We start from the raw sequence: 22,724 nt of genomic DNA, 5'->3' as shown, positions 1-22,724 counted from the left end.
TCAATGCATGGTTGCCTCTCACTTGCTCCCACTGGGGACCTGGCCCGCAACCCAGGCATATGCCCTGACTGAGAATCAAATCAGTGACCCTTTGGTTCACAAGCCAGCACTCAATCCACCAAGCCACACCAGCCAGGGCTGAACCTTTTTTAATTGAACATAGACTTGCTTATAGTCTGATTGCTATGGCTGAACAATAAATACTTTTTATCTTTTTGATATTGCAGTTGACTCATGTTGACCAGGCCAGCTTCCAGCTTGATGCCTTTGGAACATCATTTATTCTCGATGTTGTGCTTAACCAGTAAGTCTTTGTTGAGCTGCCTCACTTTCATCCAAAAACACATTGAATCCACTTTCTTAGCCTTCTACAAAGTTCTGCTTTCTTACTACTTTATCTATTAATATAATATCTTTTATATCTATTGTAAGTTTTAAAGTCTAGCAAACAACAGGAAATGGATGCCATTTGAAATTGAAAAGCTGTAACAGATTTAAGAATGTAATATGAAGGGCAAGACTTATTTCAATATTTTGCATAAGAATATGTGATCTAAGTTACTATGAATGATAATGAATTGTGAAATAATACTTTTGGTATTAAAATATCTTTCTTAAAAATAGCACAAAAGAGAAAGTTACCCTTTTGCTCAATGATTCAGAGGACTGGCTGCCAGATGTGTTATTCCTAATAATGCCATTGGATGCTTTGATTTGGGAGTTGATTTCTGTGAGGTTTGGGGTACTGGGATTATTCTATAAGTACCATATAATTTTGGAAACTGTCATTTGTCTATCTAGAATTTTAGGTTTGGAAAACAGAATTTTAGGTTGGGAAGTGGTTTTTGATAAATCACTGGATTTAAGCTCTTCCCTTTGGGTAAATCTAGTATCTAATAAGTCTTGCAGAACTTTTAGTTTCCTGTTCACTTTTGTAAAAAAAAAGCATTTGCATCCCACTTTTTATCCTGGGCAAGTGGAAAGAGGCCGGTGCTCTGCCAGCCAGTGTTTCTGAGCTGAGCAGCAGTGACCAACAGCTTTGCTAAACACAGCTACGTAACAGCTCAGGAAGAACATTTGAGGCCAGAAGGACAGCATGCAGACCTAGAATGAGAACTGAAGCCCAAGTTGTCTACACTGGGGAACCAGGTAAATGGAAGACTAAAAAAAGGATATTTGAGGCAGGACTTAGAGCTATGATGTCTGGCCTCTTGTGGATGTTACATATAAATTAATTCATTTAAATAAAATTGGAAATTCTGTTTTTCAGTTGCATTAGCCACATTTCCAATGCTCAGTAGCTGTGTGTAGCCCATGTTTTTCTTCCTGGACAAGGCAGGACATTTCCGCCATTGCAGGAAGTTCTGCTGGACTGTGCTGGTTTGGACACTTCTTCTGGGGATGGGCACGTGTGAACTATTCGATTACTGAGCTAGGCCAATCATTTCGGTCCATGTTCAAAGGGTTTGTTTAATAATTTTACTAGTATTGTTACAGAACAAACAAGGGGGGCCTGGGACGATATACTATTATTTAAAAAAAAGCCCCCAGGTCTGTCATGTTCACCGCCAGAGGAAAGACATCTCTCAATGCCAGAGATTCATGAAAAGGAAAGGAAATGTTTATTTAATGCTATACAAACTTAAAGTAGTGACCTAATGTCTATCAAAAATCCTTAAGTCCCTTAAAACACCCACAAACAGACACAGTCCTTCCTTCCTTCCCCCTTTGCCCAGTCCAGAGTACCGTATCTCAGGAAAGGAAATAGAAGTCCATGGCTCAGGCAGTCCTCTGGTTCTTCCCAGTTAATACTCCATCTCGACTGGGAGACCCTGGGTTCCCAGCACCCTCCGCTGAGTCACCGGGATCTCTGCTAAAACCAGGTTGTGGTTCCCCCTTCTAAAGCTGCAGGGGGTCCCCACTCTGCCAAAGCGCCGTGGTTCTCCCTCTCAGGGCTGCGGGAGTCTCCACTCTGTCAAGGCCACGTGGTTCTCTCTCTCAGGGCTTCGGGGTCTTCGGGAGTCTCCGCTCTGTCAAGGCTGCGTAGTTCTCTCTCAATGGCTGCCGTGTCTGGGTTTAAATCCCCACACCAATCTTCCTCTGCAGCCCCATTTCCGACTCCTCCTACACTTGGGCACACTTGCCCTCAATCTGCTGTCTTCTCCAGCTTTTCTGGTCGCCATCATGGGTCTGGGCAGGTGTGACCCCATGTCATGGAGCCAGTCTTCTCTGAGCTCCCATGCAGGCACTGTAACTTGGGGGACCTGCCCTGCAGTCTCATCTTGGGAGGGGAGGTCCCTTTCCATCCCCCTCACCTAGAGCATGGCCATAGCTATTTAGCATATCTAAGTGACCAGCCAAAGGCTATAGGTATGTTAAATGACCAGGCCATGGATTAGCTGCAAAGCTGCCCTGCATGTTCTAGCTCTGTGTGCCCCTTCCCCCAACTCACACCTGTGGAGGAAGGGGTGAAGACACCTTAAAATCTCCTGGACACCTTGAGTTCTGGACCCCATTTCAAATGCCTATTTGGGGTCCCCGCTCTTGGCTGCACCCTGTAACAGTATCCTAATTCTTATGGGATTTATTTACAAATTTGTGGCAATACCATTGTTGTGTTAATGTTAAGCCATGTGTTAGTTTACTTTTTAATTAAGCTGTCTCAAAAGGTACACTTTGTAAGTAATTCTCCCATCTCCTCACATTTTTATAGTTCACAAACAATTTAAATACTAAAAAAAATTGTTTTGGATGGAAATTGACTATTTGGATGATCCAGGAATGGGAGTTCTTTCTACTTTGATAATATATATTTTAAAAATGTATAACATAAATTATATTTCTACTATGCTCATTAAAATAGAGTTTATTTTTTTTAAAAAATTAATGGCCTGGAACATAAGTAATTAAATGTTTTATACCATACTGTATTTTTTAACTTAATTTCATAGGGTATGAGTAAGATTGTATTAATATGATCTGTATCTTGTATTCCTGGTTGATATAAAAACCCTAAAATTTACATCTTTAGATGATTCATTACATTTTTCAGCAACTTTGATATTAAAGTAATTTTTTTTTAATTTTTTATTTTTTAGAGAGGGAAGGGAGGGAGAAAGAGAGAGAGAGAGAAATATCAATGTGTGGTTGCTGGGGGCCGTGACCTGCAACCCAGGCATGTGCCCTGACTGGGAATCGAACCTGCAATGCTTTGGTTCGCAGCCCAAGCTCAATCCACTGAGCTACACCAGCCAGGGCCGATATTAAAGTTTTAAAAAACTCATTATAAAAGCATGTTTGCTCCTTAGAGAAATAATGAAAAAGTAGAAAAACAGCATAATTCTACCACTCAGAGACTGACTACCCTATTTTAAGTTGTCACCATCTCTGCCCTCACTCCCCTACCTGCCCCGCGCTACCTGTTCTCCTGCTCTGGTTCATTTAAAAAATATTATTCATCACCATTTAATAGGTTGACTCATATGAAGTTGCCATTTTTGCAGGGCAAAATTTGACTGCTAGCATTTTTATATGATCAGCTAATACCCTGTGTTTTAATTATTTTGTTTATTGTCTTTTTACTCCCACTAGAATGTAAGCTCCTTGAGGGCAGAGATTTTCTTTTCCTTCTCTGCTGTGCTGTATTCTTAGCACAGAATAGGTGTGAAGTTGCTGGGAGGTCACATTGAATGGAAAACCAGAGGCTGGAATTAGCCAGGAGACAGAGGAGATGGCTGGATGAGGATGGAGGCTGTCAGGGAAGAGTGAGGCAACAAAAAAGAAAACCAGGACAAATGTTTGGGACTAGCTTCTAAAAGCCCAGCATGTATCTTTAGGTGTGACCTGGAAAGTCGGGTTCCTGGGGTTCTATTTCATTGGCTCTCTCCCATCTCTCTGTTAAGTCATTGTTCTGTAGCTAGCACCTGCCTTGGTTTCTGGTTTCTGACCATTGTAACACCTTGACATCAGTGTTCAAACAAAGAATGGGTATTTATTCATGTCCATTCTTCCCAAACCACCTTACTTCCTTTGGAGAAATCTGAGCTCCAAAATGTTCTGCTCTGTTCCCGAAGGAAAAATACATATGATCATATGTATCAGAGCACGAAACTGAGAATTCTAGGGGTGAAGCAGAATTTCTTTTGAGATACTGACAAAAAACCTTCATTGGGCATTTTACTTCTTATTGCAGTGGGAATTTAAAATCACAAGAAGTACAAAGGATAAAACAATAGTATCAATGGAAATTCCCAGACTGAGAAATATTCAGAGTCCTTTTTTTTTTGCCATCTATATTAAACATAGGTGGCAGGTAGCTAATTTATGCTATGAGAGCCAGGATGATTTAAACAAAGGTGTTTTTTTTATTTTCTGAGAATATTTTTATTTCATGGTTTTAGCTTATGTATTGTATTGTGGTTGTGTTGGTTAGGAAGCAGGAAGAAGAAAAATTGAATATGCTCTTTAAAAGCTTTTTTCTTATGAAGCAATTTTAGGGCTATGGAACAGGTAGAGTTTTTTGTTTGTTATGTTATAAACCAGAGACAAATATGTTTATCAGTAGTTGGAATCCAGTTGCAGAATGGGTCAAACAATACATATTTTTAGATTGGACTGGAAAGAAAAATGTCATTACATATTATTCCTTCTGAATGTTCAGTAAACAAGATTATCTCTAACCAAATTATGCAAGAGTTCAATGTTTGGGTTGTAACTTCTACAGGAGGCAGATAAAGAATATGGAGTAGTTAAAAATGAAAAGCACAGCCAGTGCCTATTTTGTCAAGATTATGAAGGGCAGAAAACAATTTTCAGTTCCTTCATGGGATCACACAGCTGTAAAATTTCACTGTTTAGAACAGCGGTATTAATAAAGCCAAACATATGGCCTGACCTGGCCAAACTAGTCCTGAGGCCACATCGGGCCTTTCCAGGGGTCAGCGACTGGTATTATATTTTATTGTGAACCGTCTCTCAGAATGAAGAAGGCTTAATACAGACATTTAATTATATTATCTGAGCAATTTAAGCCAAGTCTTTTCCTGTAAATCTCTCTCCTGTCTTTTAAGAAGTGGGTAATTAAACTGCCCCAAATAATGAACAAATATTGAAAAATTTTCATTCAGTAGTCCTTGGTTCTTTTACAACAGGTGACTTGAGAAAAACAAACCACACTAGTGGACAGACACACATGTGCACACACACCCCCTCCACAAAGAAGCAGACACCCCACATGGACTGTGGTTGGTTGTTTTAGGATATGAAATGTATAATTGGGAAGAAAGAACCCATCTTTTATAAACTGTTTTGGAAGGGATTCTGTGAGATAGCTTGCAGATCTCGGATGATCCTATTCCTAAATTTGACCATATTTTACAGATTTTTTCCCTTTTACCTTGTTACTCCAGTAACAACAAAAATAGTTCATTTTAGTTATGATCCTTCTGTCAGTCTCTCTTTTTTCCCTATTTCACAGAGTGGGTGGGGGGCGTGGGGAAGACCCCAGGGACTCAGACATGAAGCTCTCAGATGAGGTTGCCCATGCGGAAGGGGGGGGTGGGGTAACGATGGCAGGGGAGGGACATGGGGGGGGCAGGGCAGGAATAAGCCAGACAAGGAAAATTCCAAATCAGTTCAAGTGGGCAAGTCTAGTCTTGTCTTCTCTCATTTAGGAGAACCATTTGCCCATTAGTCACCTCTTGCTTGCTTTGCACTTGGACTCTTGAATTTGCGGGGAAAGTAGGAGTCACAGTGGATAAAAGACAGGGTATGAACTCAACTGGAATTGGAAGTTAGCTCTGGAAGCATTTCATTTACTTAACTTAATGCCATTTACAGCATTGCAAATACAAGTAGGTGTTTACAGTGTGGGTAAAAATAAGTGATGAAGATAAGATAAAAATAAATGATGATGATATGTGATGATAATGGATAACAATAGATTTCACACGATTACTAATAAATCTCCAACTAAATATCTTGCTGTTCAACTAAATTATTATGGCAAATATTTGTTTATTTGTACATTCAATACAAAATTATTGTGTAGAAGAGAAATCTGTGTTAAATAGTCCCTGTCAGTTATGGTCTTTTTCTTTTTTTACACACACACATGTGTATAAATACATATGTATGCACATATGTGTATATGTACACAATATATATGAATGTATACAAATATGTGTATGTATATACATATACAAATATACACACATACATACATTTCTTAAGCCTCTAGTAAGTGGTAAGAGTTCCAGACCATGAGGACTAGTTAGAAATGAGGAAATAAGCTCCCTCCTGTCAGGGAGCCTATATTCTAGTCAGGAAGACAGAGAATATGTAACAAAGTCATTTCACAGATTAACATTGTTATCATTAGCAAGTGCCTGGTGTGAAGGTGAGGGTACTATCTGAGTTGGTTGTCAGGGACAGGCTATCTCTGAGGAGGTGACAATTGAACTGCAGGTGCCCCTAGGTAGAGAGAACAAGTGTCAAGGCCCTGAAGCAGGAACAAGTTGAGCATGATTGAGAGACAAGAGGGTTATTAAATGAGGCTGGAAAGGTAGCAAGACTCGGATCCCGGAAGGCCTCATAGGCCACGGAAGACTTTGGATGATAGTCTAGCTGAGGTTACTGAATTTTCCCACATCACATGTTGCATCATTCACTCCTTCCCCAACTGGCTTATGATCCTTTTTTTCATCATATGTAGATACTATATATTTTAATGCCTTTTCAAAGCAATCTTTTTTGAAGATACGTTCATTAATTATCACAATACTACTGTATTATTTACTATAGCTTTATAAGTATCTTAACATATAGCATGGAAAACTATTAGTTTTCTTCTGCAAAATTTCTTAGATATTTTTGCCTTTTCTAATATGGAAAGTTAGGATAATTTTGTCATTTTCTTTTTGGAATTTCAATTGTGCTGTCACTAAACCTATATTTTAATTTGGGAAAAGTACACATTTTTACAGAATTAGTTTTTCCATCTACTATCATTTGTGTATTTTTAAAAATGTAAGCAAATTTTTATGTCTCAGTAAAATTTAGTACTTTGGTTTTTATGGTCCTGAACATTTTATGTAGAACATTTTGGTGGGAATTGTATTTTTCTTGTACTGTGAATATTTTTCCATATTTTATAATTTAGTTATTGATGTTTTTTAAGAAAGTAATTGATTTGTGCTGTACCTTATTAATTTTCTTAATATTGCTCATGGTTTTTCATGGTTTCTTCTGGGTTTCCTAGTTATACTTTCTGGAATGTAACTGGAAAATCATGACCGCATTTTTTTGTTTCCAAAATAATTATACTTATCACTGTCTCCCACCTTAATATTTTTTCCAAAAGTTCCTGAACTCTATTATTTGCTGACAGTAGCATTTTTGTCTTTTTTTTGTTTTATAGTAGGACTATCTCTAGTATTTACTGTTAAGTAGAATGTTGATCTATTGATTTTTCAGAGCTAATCTTTATTATGGTAAAGTAGTATCTCATCTTGTTTATTAAGGTTTTTTTTAAGAAATGGGCATTAAATTTTATCAAAAGTTTTTCTAGTCAATTCAAGTGAACATATGTTTTTTCTTATTTGACATGTTGTGGTTTATTATATTAATATTTTCTGTTATTAAAAACTATCCTTGCCTGCAAAGATAACCTCTACGCTGTCATGTTGCATAATTCTTGTAGCCTGTATGTTGCTGGCCTCTCCAGTTGTGAAAATGGAACTACACTTCCTGTTATTACCAGAAGTATGATGGCATAAGCCACTGTTGGCTTTCCTGCTGAAAACTACCTCTATCTCCAAGGGTTTCCCTCAGCTATTTCCGAGACTTGTTCTCTTGTCTTTTATCTTGCCCACACCCTTCCTGACTCTGAGAGATGCTCTGCAGTGACCCTCATGATAGCTGCTCTGCTGAGCACAGCTTCCCTCTCCAGTGATGTATGCTAACATCTGTTTGGAGCGGTCACTGCAAGAACCCACAAGCCCAAACCACAGGCCTTCCTCTCGGAGGGTTGGTGCCACCATTGAGAGAATGCACATGTATCTTCTTTTCAGAGTGAGGCGGAGAAAAGGGCAAGTCCTTTCTTTATCTGGCCCACTGCACTTGACATTCAGCCTCAAGGTGAACAGCAGTGGGGACATACACTCTCAGAAAGTGAAATTGGCAGACATGTAGAGGCACAGGTCTGCACTGAAACCTTCGGTGCAATTGATTTTCTCCACCAGTTCAGGCTTTCCCAAGAGTTCAGAAAACTCCAAGTGTTCACTCTGGGGATCGGCCTCCACACAAGGGAGGGTTGCCCAACTGTAAATTCTAGTTTCCGTTTTAGAATACTGGAACTGATTTTAAGGTAGTTTCTAGCTTAAAATTTTAAAACTCAGTCTCTTCGGGTACTCCATTATTAACTACTAAAATAGAAATTATGTTATATTATTAGAATTTTTGCATCAACAATCATGAGATTAGTATTAGGTTTTTTTATATTAGAATTAAAAAGCTGTATTAAATGAATTTTGTTACTTATGAAAATACCCTGAAACATTATGTAGTATAAGAGTCATACAAGGGGGGACCCCAAAAAACAAAATTGATTTGTTAAAAAATTGTGTGTGTATTCTTACATGTTTAAACTTCAGTCACCTTTAAAGCACTCTCCATTTGATGTAATACACCTATTGAGACTTTTTTTTCCACTGTCAAAAGTTTTTGAACTCATTGATTTTTATGCCTTTTAGTGCTTCTATTGTTTTTTGTTTCACCTCTTCCACGTTGGTAAAACAATTCTCTTTGAGGACTTTTATTATCCAGGGAAACAAAAAAAGGCATGCATGAAAAAATCTGGTGAAGAGAGAGGGTGGGGCATGGGGGTCATGCCATTTTTGATCAAAAACTGCTGAACACTACCGTGTGGCCAGCTGTGCTCATAAATCACCCATCACAAAATGGGCAAACACACTGAAACAGTCTTCAAAAAAAATTCACTGAAGCCAAACTCAGCTTCTTACAACAGTGCCAGCTGGTACACTGATACAGGCCCACCCTCCAGAAGATACTTCTGTTTTTTGGGGGCCCCCTATATATATATATATATATATATATATATATATATATATATATATCATGTTGAAAAGCCATTATCTTTTAAAAAACATTTAAAACCTCACCTGAGGACTTGTTTTTTCATTACTTTTATTTATTTAATGAAAAATAGAGACATTTATTGAAGAAGATACATGATATCAGAAATATTCTACATAGGACAATGACACCTCAGTCCCCTTCAAAGTAGGCATCTTGGGACCTCACACAGTTCTTCCAGTTGCCATCAGCTGCCCTGTCGTATTTTCCTGAATATCATCAATGGTCTGAAATCTCTTGCCTTTCAAAGGTGATTTTAGTTTTGGGAAAAGCCAGAAATGACAGGGTGCCAGATCTGGGCTGTAGTGGGGCTTACTTTTAGAAAAAGAGAATTGGGGAAGGGAGGGACAGAAACATTAATGCAAGAGAGAAGCATCAGTTAGTTGCCTCCAGTATGTCCCTGGACTGGGGATTGAACCACAAACCGTCAGTTATGGGACGATGCCCCAACTGCCTGAGCCAAACCTGCCAGGTCCAAAAGCCCTTATCTTTATCCTGACTAGTCCTGCAACCTTTTTAAAGAGCTAAGTCTTGAGATTTTTTTTTTTAAACCTCACCTGAGGGTACGTTTATTGATTTGAGAGAGAGAGGAAGGTAGAGAGAGAGAGAGAGAGAGAGAGGGAGAGAGAGAAGCATCAATGTGAGAAAGAAATCTTGAATGGTTGCCCCCTCTACACACCCCAACTGGGGATCAAAACCCACAACCTAGGCATGTGCCCTGCCTGGGCATTGAACCCACAACCTTTTAGTGTACGGTTCGACACTCCAACCAACTGAGCTACCCAGCCAGGGCTAAGAGATAAGTCTTTGATAAATAATATTTTTGATGGATATTGATGTGTTCATCTATTTGTTTCTTTTAAGCCAACTTTGGGAAATTGTATTTTTCCAAAGAATTGTTCACATCATGAGCATTTTAGTTTTATCAGTATATATTTCTATATGCTTTTTAGAAGATAATTTTTAAAATTTCTCCTGTACCTATTGTATATCCTCTTTCTCAATAGTACTTTTATTTGTGCTTATCATATATAATCTCATATATAATATAAAGAATTTAGGAACATATTTATTGCATATAACTAAACACTCATGATTTTTAAAAACAATTTTATTGAGGTATTTTTATGTGTCATAAAACTCACCCATTTCAAATGTACAGTTCAATGATTGTTTAGTACTTTACTGAGTGGTGTGAGCTTCACCATAAATCAATTTGAAAGCATTTTTCATCTCTTCAGTAAGATACTTCATTCCCACATAACCTTAATTCTACCTTCTTACCTCCAGACCCAGACCATCACTAATCTATTTCTTATCTTTATAAATTGGCTTTTCTGGACATTTTATATAAGGGGAATCATACAATATGTGTTCTTGTGTCTGACTGCTTTTATCTGGTGTGGTTTTAAAGCTCACCTGTGATGTAGCTTGTGTAACTAGTTCATTCCTTTCTATTGCTATTATTTGATTATATGGATATACTACATTGTGTCTATCCATTCACCTGATGATAGGCTATTCGGTTGTTTTGGTTTGGGGCAATTATGAATAATGCTACTGTGAACATTCACATGCAAGTCTGTGTGTGGATGTAAGTTTGCATTTCTCTTAGGTAGATGTGCAGAAGTGGAAACATTGGTAGTTTTATGTTTAATTGTTTTGAGAAATGCTCAACTTTTTCAAGGTGGACTTTTTAAAAACTTCATGCAGTAACAGCTGTTTTTTTGTAAGTTCTATTTCATAGAGGGGAGTGTGCCAAGTATACATAGTTGCTAAGCTTTCAGGTTTCCAGTCCATGTTCATAGCAGGTCTGGAAAGAGTTCCATGCTTCTCATGGTTATGATCTATGTTTTGATTCATAATAAAACTCTACCTTTGAGATTGATATTGAACTTTGATACTTTATAAGGGGTAAGATTCTATCACTGGTAGAATACCATAAGGAACTTTATACAGACCTCATATTTCTTATACTCGCTGAAGCACATTTCATTTTCTATTTTTTATTCCTAGTTGAAAAGTGGTAGTTTTAAACTGGAAATCCTAAAACTAGATTTAAAACTTCCTCCCACAGGCCGAAAGTCTCCTCAGCCCAGCCCAGGATGGCCTTGATTGTTGGTGGGACAGTTCTTGGCTGCAGAACCCACAATAAAGGGGAACTGGGTTGGAAGGTACTGGAGGGCCCTTGGGTGTGTCTGGCAAAGAGCCAGAAAGTGATCCAAGGCAGAGGCCAATTTTAAAGCTAAAACAGAATTGTTTTAGAAGGGGCATCTGGAAGAAATCCTAGAGGCAATAGGACCCAAGGGGCTGGAGCCTTTTACAGAGTTCAGAAGGCCAAACTCATGGGCGGGGAGGAAGCTGTGGAAGACTCAAGTGAGCCCTTTCATAAGGATAGAGCAGAGCAGAGCAGAGTGGTGTCAGGTCCTTTTACATCTGCATATGACTGGTCTGTTTAAGCTTTCCACTTTCTGGTTCATTTTTAAAAGTACAGCCTGACAGCAGACAGATAGTCTTTCAACTGATTGTTTAATACGACCCTGAGAAATTTTTAGTATTACCTGCTCTTTTTATAGGGGAATCTGGTGATTTCAGCATACTTATGAGCATGTTATTGGAATTGTAAATAAAATAATAACAGAAGTATTCCATATATCCAAGACTATGTATGGTCCTTAGTTTTTCAAGGCAAATACCATATAAATATTATTTTTATAGTTAAAATGATTAAAGTATATTTTTCTATTACAAATTTCCTGGATGAGTTAAAATGTAATTTGCTAGATTTAGTAAATACTTTTAAGATGCAACAATGAAACTTGTAATCAATGGTTTGGCATAATTGCATAGAAGCTTGGGGTTTTACAATGATTAGGAAACTCATTGAAGATTAAATGATCAGGGCTCACTCCTGTTTTTTGTCCAGTCCAAACTGCTGAACTCTGTTAAATTATCTAACAGAGGAAGCAATATAGCCCAAACCAAGGAAACTTGCCAGGTATAGTGAATAGGGTTCACCAGACATATTTAATATTTGAGTTTATGCCTTGACTGTTAAAATATTGTGTGAACAAAGTTGTTTCAAGGTAAAAGACTCACCTTGAATAAGTGGGCACCTGTTCAGTAATAGCAGTTACTGTTTTATAGGAAGGACTGTTTCAGAGTGAGGTGCAAGGTATGTGTTTACCCCGGGTGATGCCATCTGCATTGAGCTGCCTCGTTGCTCTCTGTCTCTGAAATATTTTTCTCACATGTACAAGAAGTATATGTCAATCTGTTGTTGTACACTGTGAAAAAATATATTTTTTACGTTTCCCCTATTGGCATATGTTCTGAGCCATGAGATCTTATGTGACAGGTTGTGCTGTATACAGGTCCCATGAGTATTAATGGTAATGATACTCAGGCAGAGAGTGTGGCCACAATATTCTCAGGTGATTTTAAAAATTTTAATTTAATTCTAGTTTAATTGTTGTTCAAGAATAGTTTTCTGCCTTTTACCCCCATCCCAGTCCACCCCCCAGCCCTCCCCACCTCCCTCCCATTTCCATCCCCCTTGTTTTTGTCCATATGTCCTTTATACTTGTTCCTGCAAACCCTTCCCCTTTTCCCCTGGAATTCCCTCCCCTCTCCCCTCTGGTCACTGTCAGTCTGTTCTCTGTTTCAGTATCTTTGGTTATATTTTGCATGTTTGTTTGTTTTGTTGATTAGGTTTCAGGTGACTTTTTAATTTAGTCTAAACTTGAACAGTTTTGACCTGTAATGGTATAGAAGTGATAGTGCTAGATGTACTCCTAAGAAACAAAGATTAACAGCCTGTTTATTAAAATGAAAGTTTTACAGAAGCTTAAGGCTCTTCTTGGAAACTGGTAGAGGGTAAAGATCAGCTTGAACTTCTTTCAGTGAAATAGTCCCAAAAGCAGAGGATGAGAATCCACAGGCAGCAAGGGATGGCATCATGGTCTGATAGTGGTAAGTGGTCATTAATATTGTTGCAGCATGGTGGCTGGTCACAGTTGTATGAACTAGTTGGGAGGAATGATACTTGGGTACCTCTTATAAAGCTGTGGGATTTGGCGAGGAAGGCACTGTGGGACCCTCCGTGAAGACTGTTGGAACAACCCTGTAGGGTTGACCCATTCACTTAGTGTACTCCCATTTGCGGGACTGCATCCCTGGTTCTCAGGGACTAACGTGCTTGGGTTAAAGAAATGAGACACATATCTTACAGTAAGATATATGTTAAGTTGGTGCTTTATGGCAAGGTTTTTGCATGTTAATTGAGTATTTTAATACAAGTAGTATTGACATATTTTGTTTAACAAAAACCTTGTGATGACTTACTACAATTATTAGCTCACCTTAACTTTAGTTTTCTCTAATTCAGGGATATTGGATAGGTGACACCATTTGAGGACTAGAATATATACATTCTCCCTTGAGGTTATTCATTGTGCTATCTCTCACTTTTCTCTTCCACTGCTTCTCGGTGCTATCATGCACTTAGGTGCGTGATTTGAAGCCTGAAAGTATCAGAAGAGAATTTGTTTTATGCTCCTTGCTCATTTGTTCATTTATTTATTCCTTCACTCATACATCCATCTGTCTAGCATTTATAGGGCACTCACTACATACTGGACACTATTAGATTTGGGTATAGAGATCTGAAATGACAAGGACACTGTCCTCAAGCACGTGATAGTCTAGTCTGGGTAGAGATGCAAAGAGTGATCGACAGCATGTAAAAGGGCATAACACATCACTGGGAGTGTGTGAGAACTTTGTTGAACAGAAGGATATCATTCGCTAGAGATACTTGTAATTTTTCTGCAGGTACCAACCCTTGTTTGCTAGTTTTACATTATGACTGATTAAAACTCTTATTTAGATGTCTTTAAAATATTGAAGTATAACAAATACAATATAGTCCAAATAACATATACAAGGTCTGTCTGGAAAAAGTCCGGCTATTGTTAATATGACAACAACAGTTTGCGCGGCAATATAACCTGGCAGCCAAGGAGAGTGGACTAGAATGTGTATGTGTGAACAATGATGACTTCACTGTACTAGTCAGTGGGGGCAGTAGACATCACTGAGTGAGCATGTGTAGTGTGTAGCTGTCACATTCAAAATGACTGCGTGAGAAGAGCAATGAATCTGTATTAAATTTTGTGTTAAGCTTGATCATTCCTCTGTGGAAACTATTTGGATGATTCAGAAGGCTTTTGGGGATGATACAATGAGTGCAGTGCAAATAAAAGTGTGGCACAGATGCTTCAAAGATGGTCAAGAATCTGTTGAAAGTGATCCATGTTCTGGAAGGCCTGCAACAAGCTGAACACTTGAGAATGTTGAACATGTATGGGCTGCAGCAACAAAGATCGGTGACTGACGGTATGAGAACTAGAAGCTGATCTGGGGATTCCCAAAACTACTGTGTCTGAGATTCTGATGTAGGATCTTGGCTTGAAACATGTTGTGGCAAAAGTCATTCTGTGGCTTCTGCCACCAGAGCAGAAGGAACATCGTGCTGCTGCTGCTAGTGACTTGATTCAAACCACTACCAATGAACCAGATTTCCTCAAGAAGGTCATAACTAGAGATGAATCATGGGTCTATGGCTATGATCCAGAAACAAAGGCCCGGTTGTCATAATGAAGGTTGCCCGGTTCTCCATGCCTGAAGAATGCACAGCGAAGTCTCAACAAGATAAAGACCATGTTAACTGTGTTTTTTGATTGGGAAGGTGTTGTCCATCACGAGTACATCCCTCCAGGCCAAACAATTAATAAGGAGTACTACTTCAATGTTTTTCATTGACTGAGAGATGCAGTGCTAGGAAAATGGCCGTAGCTATGGGCAACTGGTGATTGGCAGCTTCATCATGACAACACGATTGCTTGTGCATCTTGTATTCTGCATAGTTTTTTGGTGAAACATTAAATTGCCCAGGTGACTCAGGCCTTACACAGCCCAGATTTGGTGCCCTGCAATTTCTGGCTTTTCCCCAAACTAAAATCACCTTTGAAAGGGAAGAGATTTCAGAAGGTGCTGAGATTCAGGAGAATACAACAGGGCAGCTGATCGTGACTGGGAGAACTGTGTGAGGTCCCAAGGTACCTACATAGAAGAGGATTGAGACATCATTGTCCTATTACAATGTTTCTTGTATCTTGTAGTTTCTTCAGTAAATGTCTCTAGTTTTCAAATCACATGGCTGAATACTTTCTGGACAGACCTCATATGCACAATTTAAAATATTATGAAGAGAGTACAGTGTAACCACTACTATTACCAGCATTCCTGCTGTATACTGTCTCCCTCCCTGCCACTGGAAACAACCACCCTTGACTTTTGTGACAATCATTTTACTAATTTTCTTTACCTATGTATACATTCCTAACCACAATGGTATGTTTCTCTCTCCCTCTTTAAAAAAAATTGAAAAAATATTGAAAGTAGGATGAACTTGGGAATTTTATGTACGCAGTGTTTGCATTCCATTGTAGACATTCTTTGGGTTGTTCAGCTTTTCCAAAGTTGGCTAGTGGGGACCCTTTCATTTAGGTTCATGTTTCCTTTTGATGTGATCCATTAATTTTTTTAAAGATTTTATTTATTTATTTTTAGAGAGAGAGAGAGAGAGAGGGAGAGAGAGAGAGAGAAACATCAATGTGCGGTTGCTGGGGGTTATGGCCTGCAACCCAGGAATGTACCCTGGCTGGGACTCGAACCTGGGACACTTTGGTTCCCAGCCCATGCTCAATCCACTGAGCTACGCCAGCCAGACATGATCCATTAATTTTTAAGTGCTTCTTTGCTTCCTGGGACAACAGATTCACTCTTTACTTTAGAACCAATTTCTGTTTTTTTATGGTGACTAATTTATTTACCGATCCTAGTCTTTATTTTGCTATTTCAGTTGTATATCCTCTTATTACCAAAAAAGTCAAAGACCAACAGCTATCACTTATTCTCATTTTTTATTGTTATCTGTTTTAATTCACAAAGCAAGCATCATCCTGTATAATAACACTTCAGTTACTACCAAAAACAGTCTCATAACCTAATTTAACAACTCATTAGGGGCATTTAAAAACATACATGGTTGTTAAAATGGACTCTCTTTCTTTAATGTGTTCTTTAACGACTAAAACCTGGTTTTTAATTTTTTATTTTCTTTTAAATTTATTTTTATATAATTTATTGGGGCATCATTGGTTAATAAAATTATATAGCCTTCAGGTGTACAAATCTATAGTAATCATCTATGTACTGTATTGTGTGTTTACCACCCCAACCTAAGTCTCTGTCTATAATCATTTATCCCCCTCTTTATCCAGTTATTCTTATTTTTAATCCAATATTCAACCAACACAGGAATCAATGACAAAAGTGTTACAATTTATTGCCTTTTGGAAGGATTGCTTTATACATAATGATAAAATTAAGTGAAATATAGGACCTCAGATATAGCTTCTTTCAGAATGCCATGATAGTTAACCATAAGTTGGGATGGAAGTGATAATCAGGATTTTAAAGAAATGTTAGAGTTCTAAGGGAATAGTTCTTAATATGCCCAACATTGAATTAGCCAATTAAAAAAGAAGTACATTTGTTTCCCTATCTACTGGTGAAATTTTTAATGTCTTTTTGTGTTCTAACCCAAAGAGATCTAATTAGAGATCTGTGAAGTCCAATCAGTTCAACTCACAATCGGAGAAGTGATCTTGGTGTTCAGGCCTTCCTGACCACGTGGAGGAAACAGATACCTACCCAGTGAGATGATCAGAGCTGATTCAACCCAGAGAGAGAGAGAGTGAACACTCTTGTCTGGTACAGGGCTCCTGATAAAATGTCACAGAAAATTTGATATTTTTTCTCAGTTAAGCTGTGTAAGATTTTGCTAGGGCAGGGGTTATCTAAAGCAGAGAGAAGAGACAGAAGAATGACATGTTGATGTGGGAGTGCCTCTGAGCTGAGCTGCATGAAGTTCAGTGAGCTGGGGAGAGCTGGGAGACCAAGCTACTTCTTTGGAAGTAGGCCTAAGTTGAGTTCTTGATGGCCATGGTAACACATATGGCCATTATCTGGTTGATAATGGAGGACTGTGAAAGTTTTTAAGTGATTGAGTCTTAAAGTTCAATCTGTTTGCAGAAAGATGACTTTGATAGTGGAATGGAAATTTGATTAGTCATGAAAACAAAAACCTGGTATGTTTTGAGCTACTTAGTAAGATGCTTTCTTTTACTAGTGACTTTGATTCTCGGAATAATTCCTGAATCCCATAGGTAGTATTACTTTTTATGTCTATCATGGGCAGTAGTTTTACTTATTGATATAATGAAATTGTTTTCCTGTAGCACGTTTTGATAATGAGTTAGTTTAGGGTGCTTTGGGCTAACAGTGACAGAAGTGCCTGTCTGTCTCAAAGAGTCGTACCTAATAGAAGGTTCTTCCCTTTTCTAACAGTCAGTCCAGAGGTTGGGCAGTCTAGGTGACTGCAGCTCAGCTGCTTTGGCATTCTTGTGTCCAGAAAAGACAGAAAGACCCCTCTTCCTCTGTCTCACTGTAGGGAACTGGGGAACTTTTTAACTGAAACTTCCAAAGTCTGGTTGGCCAGAATTGGCTCAAACTTCCCGCTAAACCAATCCTGGGCAAAGGACAAGGTCTCTGCGATTAGTTGATACTAAGCAGGATCACCCTGGAGCTGGGATGAGTTTACCCCCTTCCAATTCCCTGTCACATGGGAGAAGAAAGGCTCTCTGACCCATCAGGGTTCTGTTACTAAGTGGCATATGGGCTGGATATGGGAGAGATAGTTAATGGGGTCTGCAAAAGACAACTTTGGATAAAGGTGACGTTCAAAGACAGATTGAAGTGCTGTGGTAATACTACTGCTGAGTTCATTCCACAGACTGGCTGAAATGAGAACCCTTTGATCTTCTAAATGCACATCCCTTTATATTGGATCCAAGAGGGGCTCCCTTTATCAAAAAGTAATGAGTCATGTGACAGTAAAACCTGGGAATTCTTATTGAATTTTATTCACTGGCTTTTGTAATCCCATGTACATCTTATTCTTTCTATCCATCAAGACCCTGCAATACATTGCTTTAATTTTTTTTTCAGTTTAGTAACTTTTCCTGTGAGTAACTGAATAATTAGATTCAAAGTATCAAATGTCAGGTTGCCCAAGAATAGCTGTAGCATGATGTGAAATTCCTCTCTTGACTCTGGTCCCCACCAGAGCCTATAGCTTCCCTCATGGGAAAGTCAGTATGCCTCAGGCCTTTCCAGCCCTTGCTTTATCCTTCCAATACCTTAGTCATCACTGCATCCATCCTTTCCTCTGTTGGGTGGTCACCTGGCTCCCTTGGTCCTGCTAGTCATCTGTTCTCTGATAAAATTATTCCATGACGATGTGTTGGCTGGGTCCAGTCCCCTTCCTAGTCCATGCAGGTGACTCTTTAGAGGTATTCTGCCTCTTTGGGGTAACACCATGGCCTTACTCTGAAAGGTAGTATTTTGGGCCAGCTAGGAAGACAGGGAAGGCTTTTGAGTACTGTGATGTCTCTTAGATTTCACTGCACCAAATGCATGACGTGCACAGAACCATCTCCACTGACAGGGCAATTGGAGCCCATGAGCCCAGGTGTACGTTAGACCTCACTGAGAGGTTAGGGACACTCAAGCAGTAATCATTTAGAAAAAGAACAAAATCAAGCAAGTTTAATAATGAAAACTTCTAAGTTTTCTGATATAAATAGCATACTAAAAATCCTTTAAAATTATTTGAATAGTTTTGTATTAATTGAAGTCAGTTCCCCAGTGAAAATGGTTGATTGTCATTCTTCAGCCGAACTTTATCTGTATGTATGAGGTATCTTGTTGTTGCCTGAGTAATCCCTTCCTGCCATTACTTTCTGTCTCTCTGGATCTGATTTTTATGTGGATCTCATTCATAGCTCTTAAAAATTATTTTTCACTCTGGTCCCACCCTGATTCCTCTTTTAAAGCTTGTGGCTGAGATTTTAACTGACAACAAAGCTTAACAGAGGTCACAGAAGATCTCTTTTTGCTATACACCTTGCATTTAAAATGCACAGTCAGCAAACTTCCTAATTAAAATTTATCATGTGCAGAGATATTCTTCAAAGCCAATGTGGTGAAATGGCTTTGAAACAGCCCTCTGGCAGCGGTTTTTAAGAGGCCATTTAGTTAACTGGTAACACATGGCTATGTATATGAATTCCAGAGGAGTTTAGAGAAGTAACAGATGTGGATTTATTCCCCCTCTGAAAAAATGATCGTGGGAATCACAGTGCCTGGATGGAGAGGCTTAGGATTTTCCCTCATGCACACCTTCCATTGCTACTGGGTACTGTCCAGGAGGGCTCCCCTTTTGATGTCCATCAACTAGCCTGCAAACCCACACTTCCAAGGACACATCTTGTGATAGGTTGTTCCAGTCATGCAAAGCTGGTTTCTACATTAATGTTTTCCTCATTAACAGTTTTCCTAACCCAGTGAGCAGTTAATAGTTACCCGGGAAGTTCTAAGGACTGCCGATAACTGGGTTAGTGCAGCAGCTTCCCAGTGTGGCCTCTGGACCGACGGCCTCCGCCTCATTTGGGAACTCAGAAACAAACATCCGAGGTCCTTCCCCAGACCTACTACTAATCAGACCTTCTGATGGAGTGGGACCCAGAACAGCATGTTTAACAAGCCCGCTCAGTGATTTTGATCCATCAAAGTCACCACTGATCTAGTGTTTTTTTCCCTCTGACATTCACTTCCTGCCAGTGTCTTCTCATGGTCTTGTTACAGTGGGCACCCCGACCCTGCACTGATGTGCCACCCGTCCTCGTACATGGGAACTTTTACATAGGGATGTTTCTGTTTAGGGTTCAGGCATTAATAACTGTTCTCACTATAATAATGATAATATCTTGTGGGCAGATCCTATTGATAAATATGACCAATTTTGTTGTTGTTTTCTGGACGTGCTTGGCTATCACAAATCGGGGTGAAGAAGCCTTGCAGTAGGCCCTGGGGGCTTGCTCTGGCCTGAGGGGTTGTGTTCTTGAGCTGGGAGATTGTGAACGAGCCATGCAGTCAGTCACAGTGAGTTTATTTCGCAGTAACAAGGGCATGGCACCAGGTTATTCGGATTTTAGATCCCATTGTTTCCAGAAGTTCACAGTCTAATAGGAGAGAAAAGGCTGCCCAACAGGAAATTATGAAAAACAGATGTTGCTGGTTGGCTGGCCAATGCACTGTGCTTCCCACAGAAAATAGTATTGGCACTTGAAGTATCAATGCAAAAGTGTGTAGAGAAAAAAATATTTAGCCTATACATTCTGGGTTAGCAGGAACTTTGTATTTGTTGTGCCATTTGTGGGTGTGTGATTAAATGGTACCTGCACCAACAGAGAGGCACCAACCGAAGTGGTCAGCATCATGAACTTTGTAGCTAGACTGCCTGGGTTTAGAAGCCGTGCCAATTACTAGCTGTGTGACCTTGGGCAAGTCAGGTGACTACGCAGTGAGTGGATTTCTCCACTTGTAAAATAGGGATGGTAATAGTACCTTTCTCAAGGGTGTGTGGCAGATTAAATGTGTTGATGTATATGAAGCACCCAGAACAGTGCATGGCACACAGAGGTACTCAGTAAGTGTTTACTATTGCTAACAGAGGCACTTTCCTTTAGAGTTGGTATGAGGTCGGCTATCTTAGAGGGACTGGCTAACGTTAGAACCTTTAGGACTGAAAGGGAGTTAGACACTGGATGACTATTGGAGGATGTTTTTTAAGCATATATAACAAGATTTTAGTGAAAGTTTCAAAGCCTTATTAGTATTTATTGACTTGGTAAACTCACTGAACAAACTTAGTAACAGAAATAAAGAGTTCTGAATCCCTTTTGGGCAATTCTGAAACTCTCAAAGCTCTGAAAACAGAGGTTTTCTTTAAAAAAAAAAAAGATTTAATTTATTTTTAGAGAGAGGGGAAGGGAGGTAGAAAGAGAGGAAGAGAAAAATCAATGTGTGGCTGCCTCTTGCATGCCCCCTACCGGGGACCTGACCCACAACCCAGGCATGTGCCCTGACTGGGAATTGAACCAGCCACCCTTTGGTTCACAGAGTAGCACTCAATCCACTGAGCCACACCAGCCAGGGCTGAAAACACAGATTTTGTAAATTTGCAGCATCTCATTTGGCATTAAAAAACCTCACTTGAACATAACATATACATGTTAGTTCTGTGTTGCTGCCATAACAAATTACCCTAAATTTCATAGCTTAAAACAACACAAATTGATTGTCTTAAGCTTCCATGAGTCTGAAGTCCAGCTGGCTGGATCTGCTGCTTAGAGTCGAATGGGGCCCCGTCAAGGTGACATCAAGGCTTTGCTCCTACCTGGAGTATCTTTTGGGGAAGAATCTACTTCCAAGCACTCTTAGGTTGTTGGCAAAATTCAGTTCCTTGAAATTGTAGGACTGAGGTCCTCACTCCCCGCTGGCTGTTGGCTGTGGGTTGTTGTTCCAGAGGCCACATACGTTGCTTGGCCATTGAACCCCTGCCTCCTTCTTTAGTGGCAGCAGTGACCTGCCAGGTCTCTCTCAAGCTTTTAATCTCTCTCATCTTCCCTTCTGCCTCATCTTTTCTCTGCCTTCCTCTTCCACTGTCTCCCTCCCACTGATGCTTCTGCCTTCCTCTTCTGCTTTTAAGGGCTCCCATGATACATTGGGTCTACCCACATAATCTAGGATGGTCTTCCTATTTCAAAGTCACCTGGCTAGTAACCTTAATTCCATCTGCAAAGTCTCTTCGTGCAGTACCTGGATTGGTATTAGATTGACTAAAGAATGGGGGTTGTGGGGAATCTTGGGAGTTGTGCCTATCACAATGCAATAAACTATGTAACAGTCCTCCTTTGTCCTAGTTAGTGTGACTATCATTTGGTACAAAGATATCAGTAAGTTCGATGATGGGTTGTTGTCATGATCCTGCTGGGAACATGATGTAATGTGATATATGCACATTGTTACCTTTTGAAAATTAAAAAATTTCTCAACTCCAAAACACATCTGTCCTCAAGGGTTGTTAAAGTAGTTGTGGATTTGTTATAAAATGTTACTTTTAAAAGCATTTATATTTATGTATACTTAAATTTATAAATACTGTGAAATGGTGCACGAGTAATACTCATTACTTAAGAGAAGGGATATTAATGTGTTCACATCAATGTGTGGTTGCCTCTTGTGCACCCTCTACTGGGGGACCTGGCCCACAACCTGGGAAATGTGCCCTGACTGTGAATTGAACCAGCGACTCCTTGCTTCACAGGCCGGTACTCAGTCCACTGAGCCACACCAGCCAGGGCTGTGTACGTATAATTTAATCTTTACAGTCCATGTAGATTATTTTTCCATTTTGTACCTGCTGGAATCAAGAATCAGGGAGACTGAGTGACTTGTTTAGGGTCACATGGCTAGTAAGTGTGGAATTTGAATTTGGTTCTGACTTCAGTGTTCACTTTCTCCATTTGTCAAAGACGAAT

The 22,724-nt window shown here is 39.4% G+C and overlaps 1 protein-coding gene across 12 annotated transcripts in view; it reads left to right on the top strand.

Annotated features, from left to right (window-relative positions):
* Positions 1-22,724, top strand: part of ADAM22 (ADAM metallopeptidase domain 22) — a 225,747-nt gene that overhangs the window by 34,044 nt on the left and 168,979 nt on the right. For 11 of the 12 annotated variants that reach the window (XR_004899626.1, XM_028525789.2, XM_028525787.2 and 8 more), the window contains exon 3: positions 228-304. Coding sequence is in view for 10 of the 12 variants with exons in the window: in XM_028525789.2 (XP_028381590.1) it covers positions 228-304 (77 nt within the window). In the remaining 2 variants the exon portion in view is untranslated. Of the gene's footprint in view, positions 1-224; positions 305-977; positions 1,150-22,724 lie in introns of those variants that run through there. The other variant, XM_036010652.1, reaches the window with a different exon arrangement.

Source organism: Phyllostomus discolor, chromosome 10 (assembly GCF_004126475.2).
Source record: "Phyllostomus discolor isolate MPI-MPIP mPhyDis1 chromosome 10, mPhyDis1.pri.v3, whole genome shotgun sequence".
NCBI classification, from domain to species: Eukaryota; Metazoa; Chordata; class Mammalia; order Chiroptera; family Phyllostomidae; genus Phyllostomus; species Phyllostomus discolor.
Note: the sequence above shows the minus strand (reverse complement) of the source record. Positions and strands in the feature narration are given on the sequence as shown.